The sequence below is a fragment of the Sminthopsis crassicaudata genome, chromosome 1 (genome assembly GCF_048593235.1).
Source record: "Sminthopsis crassicaudata isolate SCR6 chromosome 1, ASM4859323v1, whole genome shotgun sequence".
NCBI classification, from domain to species: domain Eukaryota; kingdom Metazoa; phylum Chordata; class Mammalia; order Dasyuromorphia; family Dasyuridae; genus Sminthopsis; species Sminthopsis crassicaudata.
The window spans coordinates 560,826,686-560,849,010 of record NC_133617.1 but is presented as its reverse complement, the minus strand read 5'-3'; the positions used below and the strand labels follow the sequence as shown (position 1 = coordinate 560,849,010).

The 22,325-nt window shown below is 34.2% G+C and overlaps 1 protein-coding gene across 3 annotated transcripts; it reads right to left on the bottom strand.

The window, feature by feature from the left end:
- Nucleotides 1-9,201: 9,201 nt before the first annotated feature.
- On the bottom strand, nucleotides 9,202-22,323 carry ARRDC3 (arrestin domain containing 3). Of its 3 annotated transcripts, XM_074282105.1 has the most exons (8): nucleotides 21,751-22,323; nucleotides 17,481-17,562; nucleotides 15,359-15,506; nucleotides 14,273-14,375; nucleotides 13,351-13,607; nucleotides 12,767-12,929; nucleotides 11,895-12,049; nucleotides 9,202-10,176 (listed from the first exon to the last, which is right to left on the bottom strand). In XM_074282105.1, the coding sequence occupies exons 1-8, from the start codon at nucleotides 22,028-22,030 to the stop codon at nucleotides 10,120-10,122; spliced, it is 1,245 nt and encodes a 414-aa protein (XP_074138206.1). In that variant the 5' UTR covers nucleotides 22,031-22,323; the 3' UTR covers nucleotides 9,202-10,119. The 3 variants fall into 3 exon arrangements, with proteins under 3 accessions (XP_074138206.1, XP_074138208.1, XP_074138207.1); XM_074282107.1 differs by lacking the exon at nucleotides 15,359-15,506 and having other exon boundaries at nucleotides 21,751-22,261; XM_074282106.1 differs by lacking the exon at nucleotides 9,202-10,176 and having other exon boundaries at nucleotides 11,953-12,087; nucleotides 21,751-22,265.
- Nucleotides 22,324-22,325: the final 2 nt, after the last annotated feature.

Below are 22,325 nucleotides of genomic sequence, written 5' to 3'. Positions count from 1 at the left end.
TAATCCAAACAAGCCAGCCCCTTTCTCCCTTGCCTCCCAGAACCAACTGCTCTAATCATTTTCTGGTAATTCTTCCCTTTCTTCACTGAGAATGAAATGAGAAAATTTATATAATGAAGATGGAGCTTTTTCAAACCATAAAGCATTAAATGCATGTTAACTATCTCTATTATCACTTATGATGATGATGATGATAATGAATCCTATATCCTGAGTAAAATTATTAAAAAAAATTAAAATTTTTAATAGTGATCTTCAAGAGACAATGTTGATTATTGTGCTTCGTTCTCAAAGAAAACCAAAATGACATCATTATTTTAGAGTCAAGTTACAATGTGTCTGACTGGCTGATCAGACCAATATGAGCTCTGAATGCTCTGCTACAAGTTGGATACAAATATTTCATATGAACATTTGGGGTGAATTCTCTAACTTTGTGCATCTCGTGTTTCTTTTGGGCTAATTCTCTGCTTTGCTCATAGAGTACAGCACCTTCTCTGATGAGGGCTTGCCATACTGGGTGGTCCTGTGCCAAGGTCTTCCATGTCCTACAAAACCCTTAAAAGATACCTGGTTCTTGTATTGCCTTTTCTGACCATTGTGTGAGTGCTTGCCCCATGTGAGTTCTTCATAAGATAATTTTTTTGGCAAGTGTACATTTGGCATTCTAACATTATGGCTAGTCCAATGGAGTTGTGCTCTCTGCAATAGAGTTTGAATGCTCGGCAATTTAGTTTGAGAAATAACTTCAGTGTCTGGTATCTTATTCTTCCAGGTGATCTTCAGAATCTTATGAGAAACAGCTTCTGTTAAGTCAATTGAAGAGTTAGGTGAGCTTTTTTTCCCCTTCTGCATCTCTCAAAAAAAAAAAAAAAAAAAGGTATGGGAACAATGAAATCAAGAAGAACATGGATGCAAGAATACATTTCAACTGTGGACTCAGGCATTTTCTGGGCTCCCATAGAAAATAGATTTCAGGTTTCCATGGTATTATTTGTAAACGATTATTTTAACATAGTATTTTGTACTCTACCAGAAGTTATACTAAGAGCATCCACAAATGAAGTCTAGCTAACTAGGTATAATTCAGGGATGTAGGGAACACTATATTTGAAGTGCTTATAAAATTGGCAGCATACAATATTATGGATCTCTGTATGGATCTCCAAAATGGAAGTGGGATCAAATATTCCCATCTCCCTAAACTCCCATTCCTTACTTCTTTCCCCTTTCCTTGCAGAAGTTTTAGTTGGTACCTGTAGGCAGTAAGTTTTTGATGATACATATGGAGTGAGAGCAAGTAAAGGTAAGTTTGACCCTTTCTGAGGACACACTGTTAACTCCCAATCCCCATAATATGTAGGCCAAAGTCACTAGCAGCATCTTTAGCATAAATCACAAGAGCCAGCAGGTGGTCTAATTTGCAACTGTTGCTGAGCATCAGCCAGCTCTGTTTGCCACAGATGAAACTCTAGTGGAAGTTATCCATTTTCATTTTTATTTCAGTTAAGTACTGAATCTTCTTCTTTATGAATTATGACAACCTCTACATTAGTATAATTGACAAGTATTCCCTTTTTAATAGCTATATTACTGAAGAGATGTGCATTGTGCTTTATGTTGGCTCTGGGAATGCTTAAACATCTTGAATAGTATTTCTAGGATCCTCCATGAACAACTAAACTGATTCTCTGTAATCCATGATTTATAATATGGAAATCGAAAGGATAAGCTTTGCTTGAAAAAAAAATTTTTTTTTGCTAGTTCAGATTTATTATCTTGAAATCAAATTACTTACCCAGTAAGCAATCACTCATTGTTCATTTTGTAGACATAAATGTGTTTTTTTGGAGGAATATAAGCTATGATTTCATCGGTTCATGAAATTCCTATCATTGCAGGTTAACATCTGCTCTACAATGTATACATAGTCTTAGAGAATTAAATGGAGCTCTGAGAGGCTAAGTGATTTTTCCAGGATTGCACAAATATTATATCAGAGACAGGACTTGAAAATCCAGGTGCTCCTGACTCTAAGACCAACTCTCTGTTTATTAGATGATGTCGCTTCTTTGAAAATAGAAAAGCATTTATATTAAATTTAATGGTGTTATACAGAGGAAAGATTTGGAGTCAGATAAGTTGATTAGAGGCATGAAAAAGTTTGAGGTTTTAACAAGATCCAATAATTCTCTTTTTCTTTATAATACCAAGAAAACTAATTTTCTGTGGAGCAGGGTTGAGAAAATAGCCATAACTTTAAAAAATCTCAATTACATTTTCCTACAAGGTGTTATTCCAGTAGCATCCATGAAGCAAACCTAACTCACTGTATAAAATGGGGATGTGGAGAAAACTGTATTTGAAATGCCTGAGTTTGAAGATTGGCTCTGCTACTTATTACCTGTGCTACCTTTGGTAAAGTACTGCACTGAGTCTCTGGGTGTTAGATTTCTCATTTGTAAAATGAAGGGTTTGGGACTTGGTGATTTCAAGAGTGATTCTGTGGTGAGATTAGAATTGCAACACAACAAAAGAGGCGAAGTTGAAGCCCATCTCTATTAAACATTATCATTCTTCAGGCAAAAGGAAAATCAGGGAGCCAGATTCTAGGAGCTATGTTTGGAATCAGGACATTACTGAATACAATCTTCAGTAGGGAAAGAAGAAAGATGCAAGAATAAGGACTGGGCTTCATAAGAAAAATGAATTATTAGGTAGAGTCTACAACTCCCAGAATATCATACACTTGTAACCATTTAAATCTTTTTCTTGCCAAAACATTCTAATTCAATCCAAGAAGAATTTATCTTTATTCTTTTATTTTAGAAAAGAAAATCAATTGAAAAATTACATTCATTTTGCAATACTTTGCTTTATATCTAAATTATCTGGAATGTGTCCATTTTTAAAAATGAGGAATACAACTTGTCTTTATCTGATTTGAAAATTTTTATAGATACTGTATTTCCTTTTCATCTGCTTCTTCTTACATTTACTTTTGAGGAGTTAAGGGATTACGGTTTTCCTTTTCCATTTGTAATTATCAGACTACTTTGTCTCTCCAAGATATGCTAAAGAACATTTATGATTCCTGAAGCATTTGTGTTCACATATATTGATCCTCCTGGGCTTCTCCGAGAGATCAGCTCTCCCTTCTTCCAGAAGACAACCACAATCGTCTCTCTGTTTCTGTCAGTTAAAAGTGACAACCCTGTTGTATCTGACAACTGGACAGGGTAGGGTGAGTTAGTTAATTTCAAGCCTGCCACCACAGACAAGGAGCTTGTCTGTAGTAAAAGGGTTGAAATAAATTGACAGCAGCCATCAATTTCAACTGGGCAGAAAAAGACAACTTTAAGGGTTCTGAAATATATCCTTGTTGGCATTGGGCCAGCATCCTAAGTTGTTTGCTAGTTTATTTGAGTTTCTCTCCTTTTCCACCCCTGGACACATTAGTGACTATATGAATATGGCTTTGGGGGACCAAGTTTACATTTAAAAAGTCTAGATAACAAGATCATTTACACAAAATATTTTGCTAATTTTTTGTTCATTTGATTTGAATTTTTAAAAATTCATTATTGAATGTTTACTATGGACAAATTTAAATAAATAAATATCAAGTTTTTGTTTTTTTTGGGATATTCATATTATCTAAAAGAAATGTCATAATACTCTGAATTTTCTTATCAATGATATCTCCAAAATTGGAAATATCTATGAGTTAATGAAGTCAACCATCTTATAATGTTAAAATTATATTACACTTGTCTGGCATCTTTTCTTTAACTTGCAAAAACTGTTAATCTATCTAGCAAATAGACTATTAAATTAATCATTCCCTTCAGATGCAAATAGTATGCTCATGGTGAGTTTAGAAGTAGTAAAGTCAGTTCTATTTTAACATTAACCTATTAATATTTACTTTCTCATATTGGATTCTGCTACTATTTTTAAAAATATGCACGTGGCATGCATTCAGGTTAACTCTTGTTACTGGTTCAGGTTATAAAATGTCTATGACACAACAAAGTTTAGTGACTTGCCTTTGAGATTAAAATTCTTGTCCAAGGTCAACAGCTAGACTAGATTTGAACCCAGGAGTACCTGACTTTTCATTATAGCACTACTTATTGCACTCTGTAACACTACTAATCAATTTTAAAATATGAATTTGAAAAAAATACATCTTATAAAACCATTCGTTGCTTCTTGATATGCATAATGTTTGGACATCTTTTGAAGAAAAGTTATTATACCTGAATCTAGGCTCAGAATTGCAACTACTTTGACCCCCAAATGTCTCACAAGGTAAATGTTGTATATTATTGGCCTAATATGTATGGAGTCATTTAGTAATGGAGAGGAGTAAATATTGGACTGAGAGCTAGGAAGATCTGCGTTCAAATTTCACCTTTAATACTAAATAGTTGAAGAATTGCACATGTTTAACCTATATTAGATTTCTCCCTATCTTAGGGAAGATTGGGAAAGGAGAGAGAAAAATTTGGAACAAAAGTATGTTGAAAAATATCTTTGCATGTATTTGGAAAAATAAAATGCTACTAAAAAAAAATACTGACTAGTTGTGTGACTCTGGGCAAGTGATTTTATCTTTTAATGCCTGTTTCCTCATCTGTAAAATGAAGGAATTGGGCTGGTCTACAAGGTCCCCTATTAGCCATAAATATATGATCTGAAGACCAATTCTTCCACACCTAATTTCTGCACATTCCCATGGTGATGATGGCAGTTAAGAAAACTAGGCAAAATAAAAGATGATGGGTGAATTAAATTAAAATCATTCTTCAAACCATAGCCATATTGCTTAATAACATATGGGATTAGGGACAGGGGAATGTTAAACCAAATTCATAGATTTGGGACGTGGTAACCAATTTTGATTCTTTTTATTTTATGTCTAATGCCAACTTTTAATATTTTTTTAAAAATAAAATTATTTTAAAGTAGTGTCATGCTATCTTTTTATTTTATTTTCATTTTAAAAATTAAAAAAAATATTTTATTTTAAAAACAAGTAGTTATATGTACCACAAATGTCAAGATGAGCAGATATGGTTTGGTCAAGTTTTTTCTTCCTGTTATGGAACAGACTAATTGATTACAATTTAAGAAGCAATGATTTTCTTTCCTTTTGTGTCCTTTTCCTCTTTGTTCCCTGGATGTTAATTATGGAGTCTATCTACTTCACTTTTGAGCTCCCTTCTCATTTCTATTTCTTTGCATTTTTTTCCTAAGATTAAAATCATGACCTATTATTTAAAAAAAATTATTTGGTGTTGTCCTCCATATTGAAAATTTTGGCTGTTTTGAAATTAGTAACCTAAAAGGCATATAACTTCAACCAGAAGTGTATGTGAAACATGAGCTGTTGATGTACAAATTCAGGCTTTGCATTAATTGTCCACTATTTCAGGACTTACAAGGATCTAGCTCTAAAAATAGTAAGCTATAAATTTTCTTTTGCATTTCAAAATGGCATGATTACCTCCCACTCACTGAAAACCATATAGCTATCAGATAACATTTGTTTATACCACAAGACTTGTAAGGCTGTAGTTTTAGGTTCAGCACTCATATGAGGATCAGTCTATATTCTCTTCTGTAACCTGCAGACTACTACCCTGATCAGCCTGGTCTTCTGTTGGTGTTGGAAAGATTGTCGGATTTGAAGTCAGGGGACCAGATTTAGAATTTAAATCCAGACTCTGTTAACTACCTGTGTGACTGCACAAATAAATCTCCCTGACCCTCCTCTAATACCTCATTTCCTAAATGAGTTGGGTCAGGAAGAGAATTTTTAGTCTACCTAAATGAAATTCTATTACTATGGCTAGACCAACAAGCACTTCATAAAATAAATGCCATTTTTGTACACGAAAAATAGGAAAAGTCCAAACGTGATATAGTATTAAAAATAAGTCTGTGAATAAGCATTCTTCTATTTTTATTAACACAAGACAGCCCAAAGACTTTAGTAACGTTTCTGAGTTATTCAAGTTATGTTTTTTGCCATCATCTTCAGACCAGAGTATACCATAAAGCTTATACACATGACTTTGGAGTTCTATTTTCACTATTAGGAAGGAAAAATGTATATATTTTAATGATTTTCCTAAGTGTATCAAACATCTTTCCTGACTAAAGATTTATCAGCGAAATAATTTTCACCTCTAATTAAATAAGCCATTGGGTAATTTTAAAATTTTGATTAGGTTTTGCTTTCATCATAGAAGGAATCTTATTTGTTCTAACCTCTGCTTTATACAGATGAGAAAACTGAAGCTCAAAAAAGTTGTGTAAAATTAAGCAGTTTGTGCTAGAAACCAGAATCTCCTGATTATTTCTGTTTTCCCCATATCATCTTTCTCTGCTTATTATGTATGTCTTATTTTTGTATCACCAGTAGCTGCTATGAATAAAGACAACAAAGGATTTTGGTTACAAATTTGGTGGAGCATGCTATAAATTTTCAGCATCAAAGGAACGAAGACTATGCAAGTTATCCATAAAATATGGCAGTTCCTCTGATTAGCACTAACAATAAAAGTAAAACAACAGAACAAACTGAAATATAATAATTGAAAAAAAGTCTTACTTACATGGAAACCTATGAATAAAGGGAAACTGAGGGGAAGAAAAATCTTTTCCATATTTAAATATCAATGTTTGCATATATAGACTTAGTAGCTCTTAATTAAGAATTCCTAGTCCTTGGATAGTATTTGCATTACCATTAAATAATATGTATTCTGAATTTTAAAAGTGATTAATCTATTTTGTTTTTTGCCAATCAATGTAAAAATGTTAAATTTTCTAAAGTTAGGCTTGAATGTCTTCCTTACAAAAATACCAATAAAAGCATTCATACCCTCTTCTGATACCAAAAATATAGACAGTGACACTAAATGAAATTCAGAAAGTAAAAACTAACTACTTAAATTCTTGCAAAAAAAAGAAATGCAAACCAATGAACAGAATTACAGGGTTGAATTGTAAGGCTAACTCCCAGTTTTTTACAGTCAATCATTTTAATTTAAAATTTTAGATTTTCATTTAAATGGACCATTGTGAAGTACTTCTAGAATTTTTTTTAGTTGGAATATGGGTTTAATAAAGATGAATGAAGTGTCTAGTGTGAACCTAGCAAATGGACAAGAGAGACCTTATGAAGGTCTTTTTTCAAATACTTGTGAATAACAAAATATTCAATTTTTTAAGACGATTACAAAGAACTTTAAACACAATTTTACAAAAAAACCCCAAAACAAAAACTTTATTTTCCACAAGGAAGAGCAATAGGAAAAAAATCATTCCCCACGTATTCTTAAAACAGAGCCTACAAGGACATGTTCAGCACCAAAATAAAAAAAAAAAGGGAAAAGGAAAAAAGTACAAATGACCATAGAATATATTCTATAAAGCAAACATTTAATATTGCACTTTGTTTCTTTAACATTTTGGATTTAACTTGTCTTTCCTAATTGGAAAATCAGGAATCTCAAACACTGGAATACATTTATGAATATAATGCTTTATGTCAGGAACTGACCAATACCTAGCAAATAATAAAGTAAAGTAATGCCTCTAAACAACAGAGTATAGAAATACTTTCATGGAAAAACAAAAACAAAAACAGAAACTCTTTGATAGGTTTTCAAAATTTAAATGATCACATTTCTTCATGTGGTCTGGTGCCAATTCCTATTGGTCATCCCTGCTCTCTGTGTAATTTAAGGATTACATCACGTTAAGTATTCCAATGCGATGCATATCAGTAATTGTTCCCTAGTTGGTGAGACAGAAGAGAAAAAAAAAATAAAGGGGGGTCATCTGGCAACCCCTCCCCTCAACAAAACAAAACAAAGAACCACCAAATGCCCTTTATGCCAAATAATCCATCAGCTTTTTTTTTTTTTTTTTTTTTTTGGGAGGGGGGGAGACATTCACAAAATTATTTAACAAGAATAAAAAAATATTTCACCCCCCATTTCCTTGTTATCTAGTATTAATTTTCTTACTGGAAAACCCTTTAATTGAATCACTTAAAACGTGATTCATTTTTATGCTGGGCTTTCTTCACCCTGTCAGCATTTTTCAAACATGAATTGTCTTCCATGTTTTCTTAAAGGCCACTTATGGAAAAGCCTATTTTGTTTTGTATGAAATTTTAAGACAGTATTTAACCAGGTCAAGCACCATACCAGAGTCTCTAAGGTTTATAGCCACTTCACTAAGTCATGGGTTGGAGGCAGGATAGCTATTACATACTCTTCACTCATCAAAAATTGCTTTTGGTAGAAAAAAAATATTAAATTCTTTCTGAAATGGAAAGTTTATATGTACTCTGAGAATATATTTTCAATGATTTTTATAAATGCTGGTATATGTATTAAGAGAGCTACCCATAATTATCTTCAATAAATTTTGCTACTGATTTGATCATTGTCCCTTGTTCAAAGAGAATGGAAGCTCCCTTTCTATAGGTCCATTGAAGTTTTATATATATTTTTTTGTCTCATTATAAAGCTGATTTAAAAAAAGAAAGTATTGCTGGTATAAGTTCTTCAGTTCATGGAAATATACCTCAGGAAAGAGAGCATTCTGCCAGCAATGATTATTCTGGTGCTGGTCATTTTGGTGAGTTTTGTTTGCTCATTTGATCAATTTGTATTTGTTTATTAAAAAGACAAACAAACCAAAAACCAAAAAACCCTTACTCCTTGTCAAACTTCAACAGACCATAACACAAACAGTATAAATTGAGCCCTTTTGGCATAACAGCATTTTCTTACACTTTTTAAAAATATACTTTCTACCAGAGCAAAGACTTAAAACATATATGTATTTTTTGGTGATTCAGTTAATTTATATAAAAATAAATTTGCTTTCCCTTCCTATCCCTAGTGGCTGAGAAACTTCCATACTGTTTGGACGGCAAAAGACATTTCTTATGAGCAATAGCCCTTATTTAACTCTTAGGTGGTGCCTGCTGATACTGCCTTTATTATTCCATTTTCAGCTCTTGCTAATTTCTTCTTCCATGTATAATGATAAAAAGGGAATGTGGGTGGGTTTTTAACTTTTGTGTATGTCCCTTTTCCAAATCTCCCTCCCCCCAAAAACCAACTCAATAAACAAAACAACAACAACAAAAAGAAACAAAAAACAATAACAAAAAATTCAACAGTGCAATAAAACACAAATAGCATTCCAACAGTTTGGCAAGTGATGCGTTCACCTGAGATTAAGTGATTTTAGGCAGTCTGTAACAAAATGCTGCTTTGCTGTAATAGTAGAAAGGCAACACATTCTTAAAATAAATCAAGAAGGTTATACAATCTTGACAGTTTCATGAGTTTTCTCCTCATCTTTTTTCCCCCACCTTAGTGTTTGCTTATCTACTACAGTAGGCTGCAAAACATACAGCAAAAAGGATTGGCTTGAAGGCATTTGATGTTTGTAAATAAATCCACAATTGGATCCAAGCTGAAGAGGTGATATATGGTCAGCCTAGAAGGACAATTCTGAGCATGTGCTACACAGGTAAAGTCCAGGCTACATTAAATTAAAAAAAAAAAAAAAAAAAAAAAAATGTCAGTGCATTTGTCATAATAAAGTTTTTTGTTTTTTTTTCAAAGCTTTCTTTTTGCTCCTTGTTGTGTTGACCACAAACAAGTTTTAAAAGAGCATCAAGAGTCCGGCATAATTGGGAAAAAAAAAAGCTGTAGTGACACTGAACCGCACAATGTAAGCATTGAGCATGTGCAAATTTTCAAATCAAAAGAAGGAAAATTTCCTTCTTTTACAATGTGGTGTCTTGACACGTACGATCATAGGCTAGAATAAGGCTGCTCCATGGATGTGCCTATTTAAGGGGAAAAGAAGCTCACATCTTCAAGCATGTAGGAGCAGTCCTGTGATGTTGCTATAAGGCTTCGAAAGCATGATCACTGGTGGTTTCATGTATTTGCCGTTTTCTGGGCAAGAGTAATACCACTTCCTCTGAAAACGTGTCTTCAAGATACCTCCTCCATCCACAGCAGGGCAGAGAGATTCAGTTCCGAACCAAGGTCAACTTATTTCAGCTTTCCTTCAACGAGAGGGGCAAGATGGTCTGTCTTCTGTTTGTTGATCTGGATTGGGATCAATCTGGAAACAAAGAAAATAAATATTAAGCTATTTTTAAAATACTTGTGCTATCAAACATGCTAATACTGAATCTAATACTGTATTCCAGAAGAAGTTTCTAATATAGAGTAGTCTTAAAAAAGAAAAGAAAAGAAAAGAAAAAGAAATTCTGCCCAAACATTCAGCTTTGGTCTATCATTTGGCAAAAATTAAGACAATAGAAAACTTTGAAAACATTTTTATATTTTTTTGTACTTTATCATGTGAGGACTTTGTTTTAAAAAAATTGCTTTAATTCTCCTCAAAACATTCAAGAAAGATTCTATCTATATAAGCAATGTCCTGGAAGGTTATGGGGGGGGTGTAGTAACACTCTCCAAACTAAGCAAATCTGTGTATACAGGTGACAGAAGAGAGGGCACATAACTAATCATATCTTTTATTAAAGGTCTTCTTCATAGTCAAGTTCTATCCAATTTCATTTCAACTTGTGTACTATCACAAAAGCTTGGAAAACTATCAAGATAGTGAAAATAAAATGAACCAAGCTATTTTCCCCCTTATGTGACCATGAATAAAAGGGGCAGCAATTCTAATTTAAAAGATCATATTCTTTTTTTGTTATAAGTGGTCTTAATATCTAATGCATTTTAAACATGCTTTACCAAGAGAAAAAAAAAAATCAAAAACTCTCCAAAACTTGTGTTATGAGGTCATTCCTAAGTCATGTAAAAATCTCATTTATAACTCTTGAATTCAACAAAAACAAATCCTGTTATGATCCTATCAAAAAAATTTGAAAATAGATTTTACACAGGTAGCGGTATTTATAATCGTTTGGTATTTTTGCTACATAAGTCAGATACAACAGTCAAATGTCAAAAGACAGACACAGAACTAATAAAGATCCAGCTTAAATCTGATCTATTATAAAGGGTTTGAAGGAATATGCTCAGAATGTATCAGAAACAAAAGGCAGACCTCATATAACCTTTTAACAAAAGAAGGTAAGGATAATCAACTAAGTTCATTTAAGAACCACAATCAATTGATAAGCAAAAGTCTTAAATCAAGCCGGAAAAGAAGGGTTCTACATATTAATGGATTTAAGGGTTTAGGCAAAATCTTTTTAAGTCCCCAAGATAAGCTCTTAACCTATCAATATTTAAATGCCAATACTGGTATTTCAAAGAAGTACAGATAGTTAAAGGAATTTAAGTGTCAACATTTTTATGTAATGTCATTTAAAACAAAAGGGAGCAAAACCCTTTAAAAAAAAAAAAAAAAAAAAAAAAAAAAAAAAGTTGATTGGCCATAGTCTTCAAAATAGCTGGATTTTTTTCTTTAGGAAAAAACTGCCTATTCATTTCCTTTGACTGTTTCCCCATCCATAGATCTGAAAGATGATTTCTTCCTGGCCCTTTGATAATCTGTTTAGGGTATCACCCTTTATTTGTTAGTTATTTGGAACTAGTCTTGGTAGAACAAAATGAGATGTTGGGTCTGTAAAGGCTATGCTTTTTTCAGCTTATGTGTGAATTCAGAAAAATGAATTAAAGTATTAATCTAAGAGAAATGTCACTAGAAAGGCTGTATATCTTGTAGAAGAATTCTTATTCCATTCTAAAACCCCAAAGAAAATGCTTTTGTATCACCTGCTGCTTTTGGAGTTACAGGCTGAATGCCAGTGATTCTGATGAGCAAGGGGAAAGAAAGGAAGCAGGCTATTGGGGGCTTACCTCTGAATAAAGAGGTGGCGGCAGAAACCGGAACTCCTGAATGTATGCAAACAGTGGTCCTTGGAGAGCCCGCTCAAAATCGTCATAGGCACTCATGGGCGCAAGATGGCTCTGCCTCTGTTCCTCTGTGACAACTTCGGCATAGCTGGGTGGTGCTAAAGGATAAAGATACACGCAATTCGAACAGCAAGTTCTTATGCATGTCAAAATACAAAGCATTACAGATAGTATAGATGTTAAAAGAAAAATCTGGGGATAAACTAGATAGATAAAAGAGCTGGTAGCTAAAACTTAAAGACTAATTGCCTGCAAAAGTTTCATTTTTAAGTTTAAATGCTTGGGACAGAACTGCATTTTATGAGGAATAATAAACAATTAACTTAGATTTGCCTAGCACTTTCCTCCCAACTACCTTGTGAAATACAGAGTTGTACAAATATTATTTTTACACATTAAGAAACTGAAGCTCTGGGAAGTTTTAAGATTAGAATGATAGTTAGCATTTATATAGTACCTACTATATGCCATGCAATGCAATATATTACCTCACTGGACTCTCACAACAACCCTGAGGGGAAATGCCATTATTAGTCCCATTTTACAGTTAAGAGAACTGAGGCAAACTTGCCCAAGGTCACAGCTGGCTGATAAATATTTGAGACTAGTTTGGAACTTGGGTCTTTTTGGCTTCAGACCTAGGTTTCTACCCACCATGCTACCATGTACATAAACACACCCAGCAAGAGGCAAAGCTGTCCGAACCCCGACTTTCTAGTCTGTTCTCCTTTTTTACTATACTACCAAACAGATAGGCCTGTAATAGAGAAATTAGGTTGCTGAATCAAAAGCTTAGAAATGGATTATTAAATTACCTTCAGGTCTTTCAGGTAGGGATAGACCAAGCCAGTTCATATTTATGCTACACTGGCTGCTGACGCTGGACGTCCTGCTACCAAATGGATGCAGAGGAATAGTACCAATGACGAGTGGCAAATTAAGAAATAAGTCCATGGCTCCAGGAATATCCACATAAACCTAAGAGATTAAAAAACAAAACAAAACAGGTGCATCGTTTAGGTAAAATACTGTTTTACATCTTTGGAGGGATGTTGCAAGCTTTTTTTTTCTCTGTAGTCACCTATTATTATCAGCAGTTTCAAACTCAGGCCACATCTATTCTTTAATGCACAGCATTAAAATGTAATTGGGAAATGTTTAACAAAATAAATAAAAGTACAATGCAACATAATTTAACTTGTGGATTTCTACATTAACATGTGACCTACATAGATCTTTATCTATGCTTTAGCAGCCTCTCTATAGGAGTCATTATAATATAACAAGGTATTTAAAATGTGAAGTTTGCAGGCCTTACAACTTAAAAGCCAAAGTGTAATCTCTCTTTTAAAAAAATGCTTATGAACAGGCATAATAGAAATCTGAAATGTGTGCATACCATTAGTGAATATTCCACCCGGATTATACTACAGTCCAAAATTGAAGGAGAAACCGGAGGAATTTTTAGCAGTCTACCATTCCAGGTCTCTGTCTTCCCAGACGACAAGGATTCCCCTCGTAAATTGGCCACAAGTTGTTTTACTTCCTTCATTTTCCCTTTGGCATAGAAGGCCTGTGTTTGGTAAATGGCTGCCTTTGGCACCACCATTCGGGAAGAGCAGTTTTCAATTTCAGCAAATATCTGAATTGATTCACCTAGAGTACAAACCAAACAAAACAAAAAAAAAAAAAATCCAAGAAACTATTAGTGATAGGGTGGCTGAGAATAAAAAAAAAAAATATATATATATATATATATATTTATATATATATATATATGTGTATATATATATTTATATATATATATGTGTATATACACATATATATGATACATGAAAATTAGCATATATATACATTTACTAATTTCTGATACATTAAAAAAATGTAAGAGATATTTCATGAAATAAAAAATCTGTCCCTAGAATGGTAAAATGTAAAGTTAACAAATTTATAATAATAATAGCTAGCATTTATGTAGTCCTCTACAAAGTTTTACAAATAGCTTCATATTTTATTGCATTTGATCTTCACAACTCTGGGAAGTAGATGCTATTATTATTCCCATCTTACAGATAAGGACCCTGAGGTCAGCCAAAGCCAAGTACCTTGCCTCAAGGTTCCACAGCTATTAAGTGTCTAAATCAGTAAGATTATCTGAACAGATTATATTTTTGATGGAAAATTTGATAAGCATATTGAAGGCCATTTTACTGAAGAGAATTGGATTTTTACCTGGGTTATTGCTACAATGCTTACAACTGCATACCACAAAGACAACACAGAGAAAATGTTCTGTCATGGGCTAATTCCTGATAACATACCTGGGGTGTAGCCCTTCCTTTCAATTTTGGCACTTAAGGATATTGGGCCTGAGGTACAGAACCAGCAACACAGAGTCTTTTCTTTTGTGCCTGCTTGGGGTGACTGTAAAAAAATAAAAAAGAGAAACATTTAGGGGTTTGTTTGACACCATATTATCTAGAATATATTAAAGATTAGGCTTAAAAAATGATATTTTTCATTACCTAGAAACAATTTTTTTTCTGCTATTCTGCATTGTGATGATTCTTTTCCATTGAAGCAATAGAAATTAATTAAAAATTACGGTAGATGATTTATTAAGATCATGTAATCTATACATGATTTTGGCATCTCTATGTAGTCAGAAATTAAAAAAAAAAACAAAAACAAAAAAAAAAAAAACCCTTTCCACAGTCCATGTAAGCTTTTTTCTTTAAAGAAAATAATTTGGTTATATTTCTCAAGTATGAGTCTTCTCATTCTGAGAATTTCCTTTTTCATTTCAATCAACATATTAAAACAGAAAATCCAACAATCACTTTTAATTGCTTTAATAATATTATTATTGTAGTAAACCAAATGAAAGTTTTGAAGCCAAATTGGAATTTAGGTCTGAAAGAAAATATCATTATGATGCTAACTTTCCATAAGGAGTTAAAAACTTTTCATAAGATTAATGATCTCTCCATTAATAACTTTTTCCTACATATCAGTAATAATTCAATGTAGTACATATTCATAAATTTGGTTCTTTTAAATTATCAGTCTCTTTATAAAGAACTCTGTTCCTCTTCCAATAACAAAAGTAGTCAGGGAACAGTTCAAAGGTTTGTTTTTTGTTTGTTTTTCCCTCTGGAATGACATATTTCATACGAAGTAATGGTTGTCCATTTCTCTTAAAATGGGCAAAAAAATACAACCAAAGAGCACATGCAGAATATACTTATCATTTCTGAATTTTGGTGCTCTAATAATATGTCATTAATATTTGCAGTATTGGTTTTCTAAACATATTGATTATATAGTAAAGATTTTGTAGTTTAGGTGATTATGCTTTAGTATTTTTATGCCAAAAACCAGGAATGAAGAATTCAGTCCATTCTTACCAGTAATGAAGGAGTGTTGATATCTATATGCTCAAAGACTGTAAATTCCTTCTTTAATTTTACTGGTAGAAGCCAAGGCCTGTGCAATTCGGCTTTCACCCAATAGCGCACACTACCATGTCGGCCTTCGAATGAGGTAGCAAGTGGTCTGTGCAGAACACAAAGGTCAAAATATATTATTTTTAAATTTCTCTTTCTAATAATTATACATTTGGTCAGAGCATAAGTATAAATATATTGTATTGTATCGTTTATGTATCATGATACATGAAATATTATTTTCTGGCAAGAGTACCAGAGGGAAGTTTTTTTTTTTTTTTTAGGGGTTCGGGGTGATAAAAGAAATTTCCTCTTTTCTAGTAGTAGATATGAATATTTAACTGTAATTACAGGGATTTTTTCCTAAAACATGCCATAAGAATACAGTTTTTTTAAACATGTAAGAGGCTACTTTAATTAGGAGTAAAGTTATAAAGCTGGAGAATAAGCAATTCTAAATAAATAGTAATTTCCTTGAAAATAGCTTTTAATAAAATAGTCCAACTATTCTTTTATTGTAGCTTATTCGGTATGCCAACTAATATAAAGACATTTAGTCCAAATGCTTTCAATGTCAGACTTCATTAACAAAAGGTTACGACCTTTTGTAGTTTTTAGTTAAACAATAATAAATTACATATTCAGTGTTGCAAACCTGTTTTGGGGGATTTTTTTCTTCAATGTCTTTCTGATCATTATGTAATCTAGTTAAGATTCCCCTTCCCTCAAAATAAAAATACCCTCTAATGACTAAAGTCTCAACTGCTGATTTATTAACTTAATTTCTGTATCTCATATACATATAGTATTTACACATATGTATGTATATGTTACTTTGTATATGTGTTTATATATTTATATATATAATACTTTGAATATCTTTAAATTTTACATTTCTAATTTTTCTATTTTATTTCATCAAACCATTGGGATAGCCAAAATTTCAAAGAATTATTTGTTCTCTTCACCCAATTATGACTCTATGTGTACCTTATTTTATCTTTTTGCTTTAGCGCTGTACTGGATTTTTTCCTAATTTTATTCTTTCAAAAAAAAATTAGCTAAATTGTTTTATTTTCAATGACACTCCAAAATAATTTTATTATGTACAATTTACATTAGCATTGGTTCAACTCTATTATTTGGTCTATATTATCTTTATTCTAATTTTACTTAAATTTTGTTTTTCTCTCTAAAGAGATTGAGCTTTCCTCAATTTGAGGTTCAAAAAATATTCTCAATTATTTTATTTTATGAATTTTCTTACATGTAGCAATTCAAATGTTAAATTTCAGTATGTAGAGATGGGAATTTTTTTTTTTTAAATACAAAGTATGTTTATTCTAAGACAACCAGTACAAGTGCCATTTTGCAATATCTGTGAAATGCATTACTCCTTTTCCATTAAGTCGAAAAATTATAAAATTCTTTCAAATCCCTCTATTCTTCTTTCTGTTAATAAGAAAACAAGATTAAAATTCATGTGCAAATATGAATTTTTTTCCCCCAAGAATACTTTGATTACTTTTTATTTTTTACCCTCTTACTAACTAGGATGTGAATGTCCTCTACTCCCACTTCACCCTTAATTCTCTGGTTAACTGTTTCAGTTTTTATTTTTTTATGTTCCGACATATATAGTCACCATTTTCTTTATATTTCCATTGTCTCATTAAATTTTTTTTCCAAGGCTTTCTTTTTATTGTGATAGGGCCTGTAAACTTAACTTATCTCACTAACTATATATATACTAATACTAAGTCCTACTCAACTGTAGTCTTATTCTCCTGAAAGAAACAAAATACTGTATTTTTATACTCAAGCACTATAACCCTTTGGCAGATACTAGGAATCTAGATTTTATCACTAAAAAAAATAGCCTCTTAAGTTTAATAGGCTGTTTTCCTATATCAGGTTTTAGTGTATTTCCTCAATAATGAAAAGGGTTTTTTTTTTTTTGGTGTATATGTTGTGATGTTTTTTGCAATGATAAATGTAAAAATGTTGACTATTGAGAATTTTTTAAACTTAAAAGAATTTGTTTGATTATTTGGTGAAATTGGGAATTATATGCAATACTTACGTCTGTGGAAGCTCAAAGCTGAATGCATATTCATGCCGTCCTGAATGAATAGTGTTAAGACCTTCTTCTGAATTGTCATCATCTATAAAAAAAAGAAGAAAAAAATGCCATTTTGCTGTCTTTAAGTATCATTACAAATTATAAATGTCTACTCAATTAATAAGACAAAATTTTAATTTAATTCTTTCTTCCCCCCAAAGTCTTTATTAATTATATTAAAGGCCCATTTTAAGGAAATATTTAAATTCTTAAATCTAGGCCACTTATGGATTGGCCTCTGTTTACAGCACGGTGAAACGTGGTGAATATAAATTTCTTTATTTCAAAATGGTTGAAAAACATATGTAGAAAGCCCTTACAGAAAGATGGTGGATTTGTGTGCTCCCCCCCACCATCTTTAAAATGGGACCTCTAAATTAAAAAATCATCGTCTTCAAAGTTTTTTTTTTTTTATTCCTATTAACAATTTCCATCCAGGTAATCAGAACTACCTTTTAAAGCTGTCTTGATCATATCGAATTATGGAGTTTGGGGAGAAGGCAACTTATTACAAAGCAACTACCATTGTTTAAAGGGAAGGGTCTTAGATGGAGTCCCACCCTGTGGAAGATGAAACCCAGTAAGGGATTAAGCTAAGCAGACCTTCCCTTTCATCCAGGCCATTTTATCTCATTACTAATGTATAGTATATAGTATGTGTGTGTGTGTGTGTGTGTGTATATATATATATATATATATATATATATATATATATATATATATATATATATATATGAATATGGAAGTCTTTCACCCAAAATGGAGGGCATTCAGTCCTTGGTCAGAGTGTTCTCCCTACTCCATGCTGAGTGATGGCCATAAAGGCCACTTTCCTTCCACAGCCAGCAACGCTAGTGCTGCTGCACCCCTGTTATCACTGCATTCCCTTAAATAAATTTATTCTCTCCCCCCTCAAACTATTTTAAGGACACACATAATTGGTTTTTATTTTTACATTGTATCAAAAGTAAGGCTTACAAATGTTTTTTCTTTCTCCCCCCAGGTTTGCAAAATGCAAGAATCATTGTGGTCTACACATTTTACAATGATTTCATTGCAGCTCCCTGGCTAGCTAAAACGGCCATTTCTTCATTTCTGGCCCTCGAGCAGCCCAAAGTCCCCCCACCCCCCCCCACCCCCTTCTTCCTCCCTTTCCTTTCTTTCCATCTCTAGCTGCTCTCTTTTTGTGCCAGCTCAGCACTCTTAGGGAGGCTCAGCACAGCGGCAGCGGCGGCGGCGGCAGCAGCAGCAGAAGCCTGAGCCGGAGCCCAGTGGTAAACAAGTGCTGAGCTGTCAATCAAAGACTCGACTCAAGCAGGAGAGGACCGGCCTAAACCGGCGCGAGCCGAGCCCCAGCCAGCCAGCCAGCCTCCATATACATACAGTATACATTACACTAGCGCATTTGCTCACGCGCAACCTACCCTGCTAGATAGACCCGAGAAGAGGAGGGGTGGGGTGACGAAGGTGGGGGAAGGGAGGGGGACCGGTGTGTGCAAAGACACCCTTTCCTCTTAAGCTTCCGGTTTTGCACACTCAGGCCAGCGTGCCCACGGGGTTCTGCCTGTGTCAGGCCCAGACAACTTTAGGTGTTGGTTTTGGAAACTGAGACCTCTCCCCAAAAAGGGTTGGGATGGGGGGGGGGAGGTCATCAAGAAAAATGTGTAATGCCACACAAAACAACATTCAAAGGGTCTCCTAGGTAAGAAAGGTGTGTTTGCACACACACGCACATACAGCCCCGATATAATTAAAATTAATTCTGAAGCATGATTTGTGTCTTCAGTCCACCCCACCCCACCCCTAGTGATTTGCTATCTTCAGTCTGGGTTATCTTGCCTCTAGGGTCAAGACAAGGTAAAGCGCTTTGTTATCGAAAGGCAAGGTGGGTGGGAAACACCCTTCCTTTTCAACAAAATTGACACTCTTTTAGATCTTCCTCCACGCCTCGGCAGAGGGAAGGATTTCCCTTCCCCAAACCTGCCAAATCCAGTTCTTTCCAGTTTAAAACGGAAGGGTCCCGGGCCATCCCGATGTCCTCAAGGCCGGGGGGGGGGGGGGGGAGGACATTTAAATGAGCATTTTCATTCCACGAAAACTCAATTACTTTTAAGTGGGGCCCCCAACAGAGCTGATGGTGGGGGAGTTTAATGCAGACAGTATAAACAGGGTCCTGAGAAGGTAGCATAAGGCTACACAGGACCAAGGATGGAGACCGCAGACCGATTGATTGACTGACTGCCCAGGAGGAACCTTTTACCGGCGCGCACCGGAATCCAGGAACTGGAATCCTCAAGCCTCGCCCCCTCCCTCCCCGAAATCCCTCTCCCCATCGGGACAGGCACCCAATCCAATCAGCAGCTGGCATCGCCTTAGCAACAGGCTAACAAACCAAACTCCGCCTATTGCTGCCGGCACGGGGCGTGGCCTCGGTTACCAGGCTAGTTTGAGAGGTCCCTGCTCTAAGTCATTGAAACTATTCCAGGTTAATGTCTGAGCTGAGGCTAGAGAGTGCGTGGGGGTAGGTGATAACAGGTTCTTATAAATGAAATCAAGCAGACAAAAATTAAAGCGTGTTCTGCTCTTTAGTTTATTGTAACGTTCTCCCCCACACCCAAGGGTGGAGAGCCTCCCTTAACTACATCATCTTTTGTGTCTACTTAACAATTTACCCCACCCAACCCCCTCCCCCCAATTCGATAGTTTAGGTGACAGATTGGCTGTAAACTCAGTGGCAGTTTTTTGAATAATCAGAAATGAGATTAGGTATTTGCTCTTTATAGGGTGGTTTAACGATAGAGGGGCTTAACGATACAAATAATGAGCGAATTGTTTTAAAACGTTTTACTTTTCGATGGAAAAGTCAATTTCCCCCTCAAACCCTGATATGCTGCATCATATATGGAAGTTATATCATCCTTGGCTTATTCCTACACTTGACTTGAGACTCGATATAGCATAATTTAGCTAATAATATAAATATATGTAATATATTCATATATATTTTAAGGAGGAAAAAGCAAAATATCTCAAATTCGTTATTCTATCTGCGAAATCGTCAATGTCTGAACTAAATACTGCATTAAAAAGGAGAAGGACCAAGAATTACATAACCAGTTTTAACATTATAGTCTTCTGGTGCTAGGAATTAAGTCATCGCCACCACCTGACGCGTGTAACCAATCTGCTGAGAGCAGAACAGGCGCCCCTCCTCACCCCCCCCAGTACTGGTCCGAAACAGGATTGAACCGCTTCTAACAAAGGGTGGAAACTTAGAAAAACAAGCTTAGAGTCTGCTATATTTCCACAATGTATCCATTCAAACAATAGATTAGCAATCTCAAGACCCTTTCCCCCTTTGACAATTTTTTATGTTCCTTTTCCAACCAAAATCAGACCTAGGATGATAAGTCCTTTACATTTCCTTTTGACTGGCACAGGTTTCATTCAATGTATGTTCCAAAGTTAGGAATGATGCTCTCAAAAGGGAAAATAAAAATTGACCCTAAATGGCCTCTTGATCAAATTTTAAACCTACCATGATGATACAGTGTTTTATTTTAATTTTTTTTAAATAAAGGAAGAAAGGTAGTTTGATAGAAATTTTGAACTGAATTATAGAAGAGAAAAATATAACACGTGGGGTGTTTGATAGCATATGTCAAAATAAGCCATGGGAAATCCCTTTATCAAGGAACAATGATGAATTCTGAAATCATTGCATGTCGATATTAAAATCTAAAATGCATCCCTAAGCGTTCATTAAAAGATGCTACTCCATGCTTTTATAGCAACTCATTTTGTAGAGCCAACGCTGAAAACAATAATAAAGAAAATTTGAGATTCCATTCTAGTTTCTGGTAATGCTTTTGGAAACCGTATTATTAAAGCGATTAAATCTGATAGGAGATATTAGAAATAAGGTACACAAGAATTCCAAGTGCGTATTGCAAGAAGCTGATAGAGGTGTTAGAGGTAGTTCAGCAAAGTGCTCTATACCGTCACTTTGCAGATGGTTGAATGCATTGCTACTTATCATTCGATAAATGTCTAAAAAAATCCAAATTTTCATTTTGCAAAAATATTCTCTACAACAAACGTTCATATTTCAAACTGCAAAAGCTAAGAATTAAATTGCATCAATTCCCCCCCCCCATAGGCAAGTTAAAGAAAATCATATTCCTTTATGATTTCTGAATAATACAAAAAAAAAAAAACAAAAACTACTTACCTCTTTCATGCCCGATTAAGATGTCTTTATGGTTGAAATATTCTACTTCTTCAGTGTAATTCTGTGTATAGGCAGTGTTGGATCCAGCATTTCTAGATTCAGTCCAGCGTACTTTCGCATGTCCTCTTGCATGAATTTTGAGAGATTTTACTCTGATTTCCCCAGTAACTTCTAAATTTACTCTTCCTGAGACTGTATCCCCACTAGAATAGACAGGGACATTGCTGTCATTAAGACAGTCAAAGCTTATTGTCAAACTCTTAACCTTCCCCAGCACCATGTTTATAACAAAATCTATAAAAAAATATAATGTAAGACAAAAAAAAATGTCAAGATCACATATAAAATGCGATCTTCACTAAACACTGATCGATGTCTTTGCCGTGCAAAAGGCTTGCAGGCAGGATCAGTGCATTCTTTACAAATAGTTCATTGAGATTTCTTAAAAAGTCACAGCACTAGATGCTGCTCTCGCTGCTACTTCTCAGATCAGTGGTCTCTGTACAAAGACGGGTGGCTACAGCTTGCCAGCTCACTTTAAAGCAGCTTTGTGAAAAACAACCCCACAGAGCATG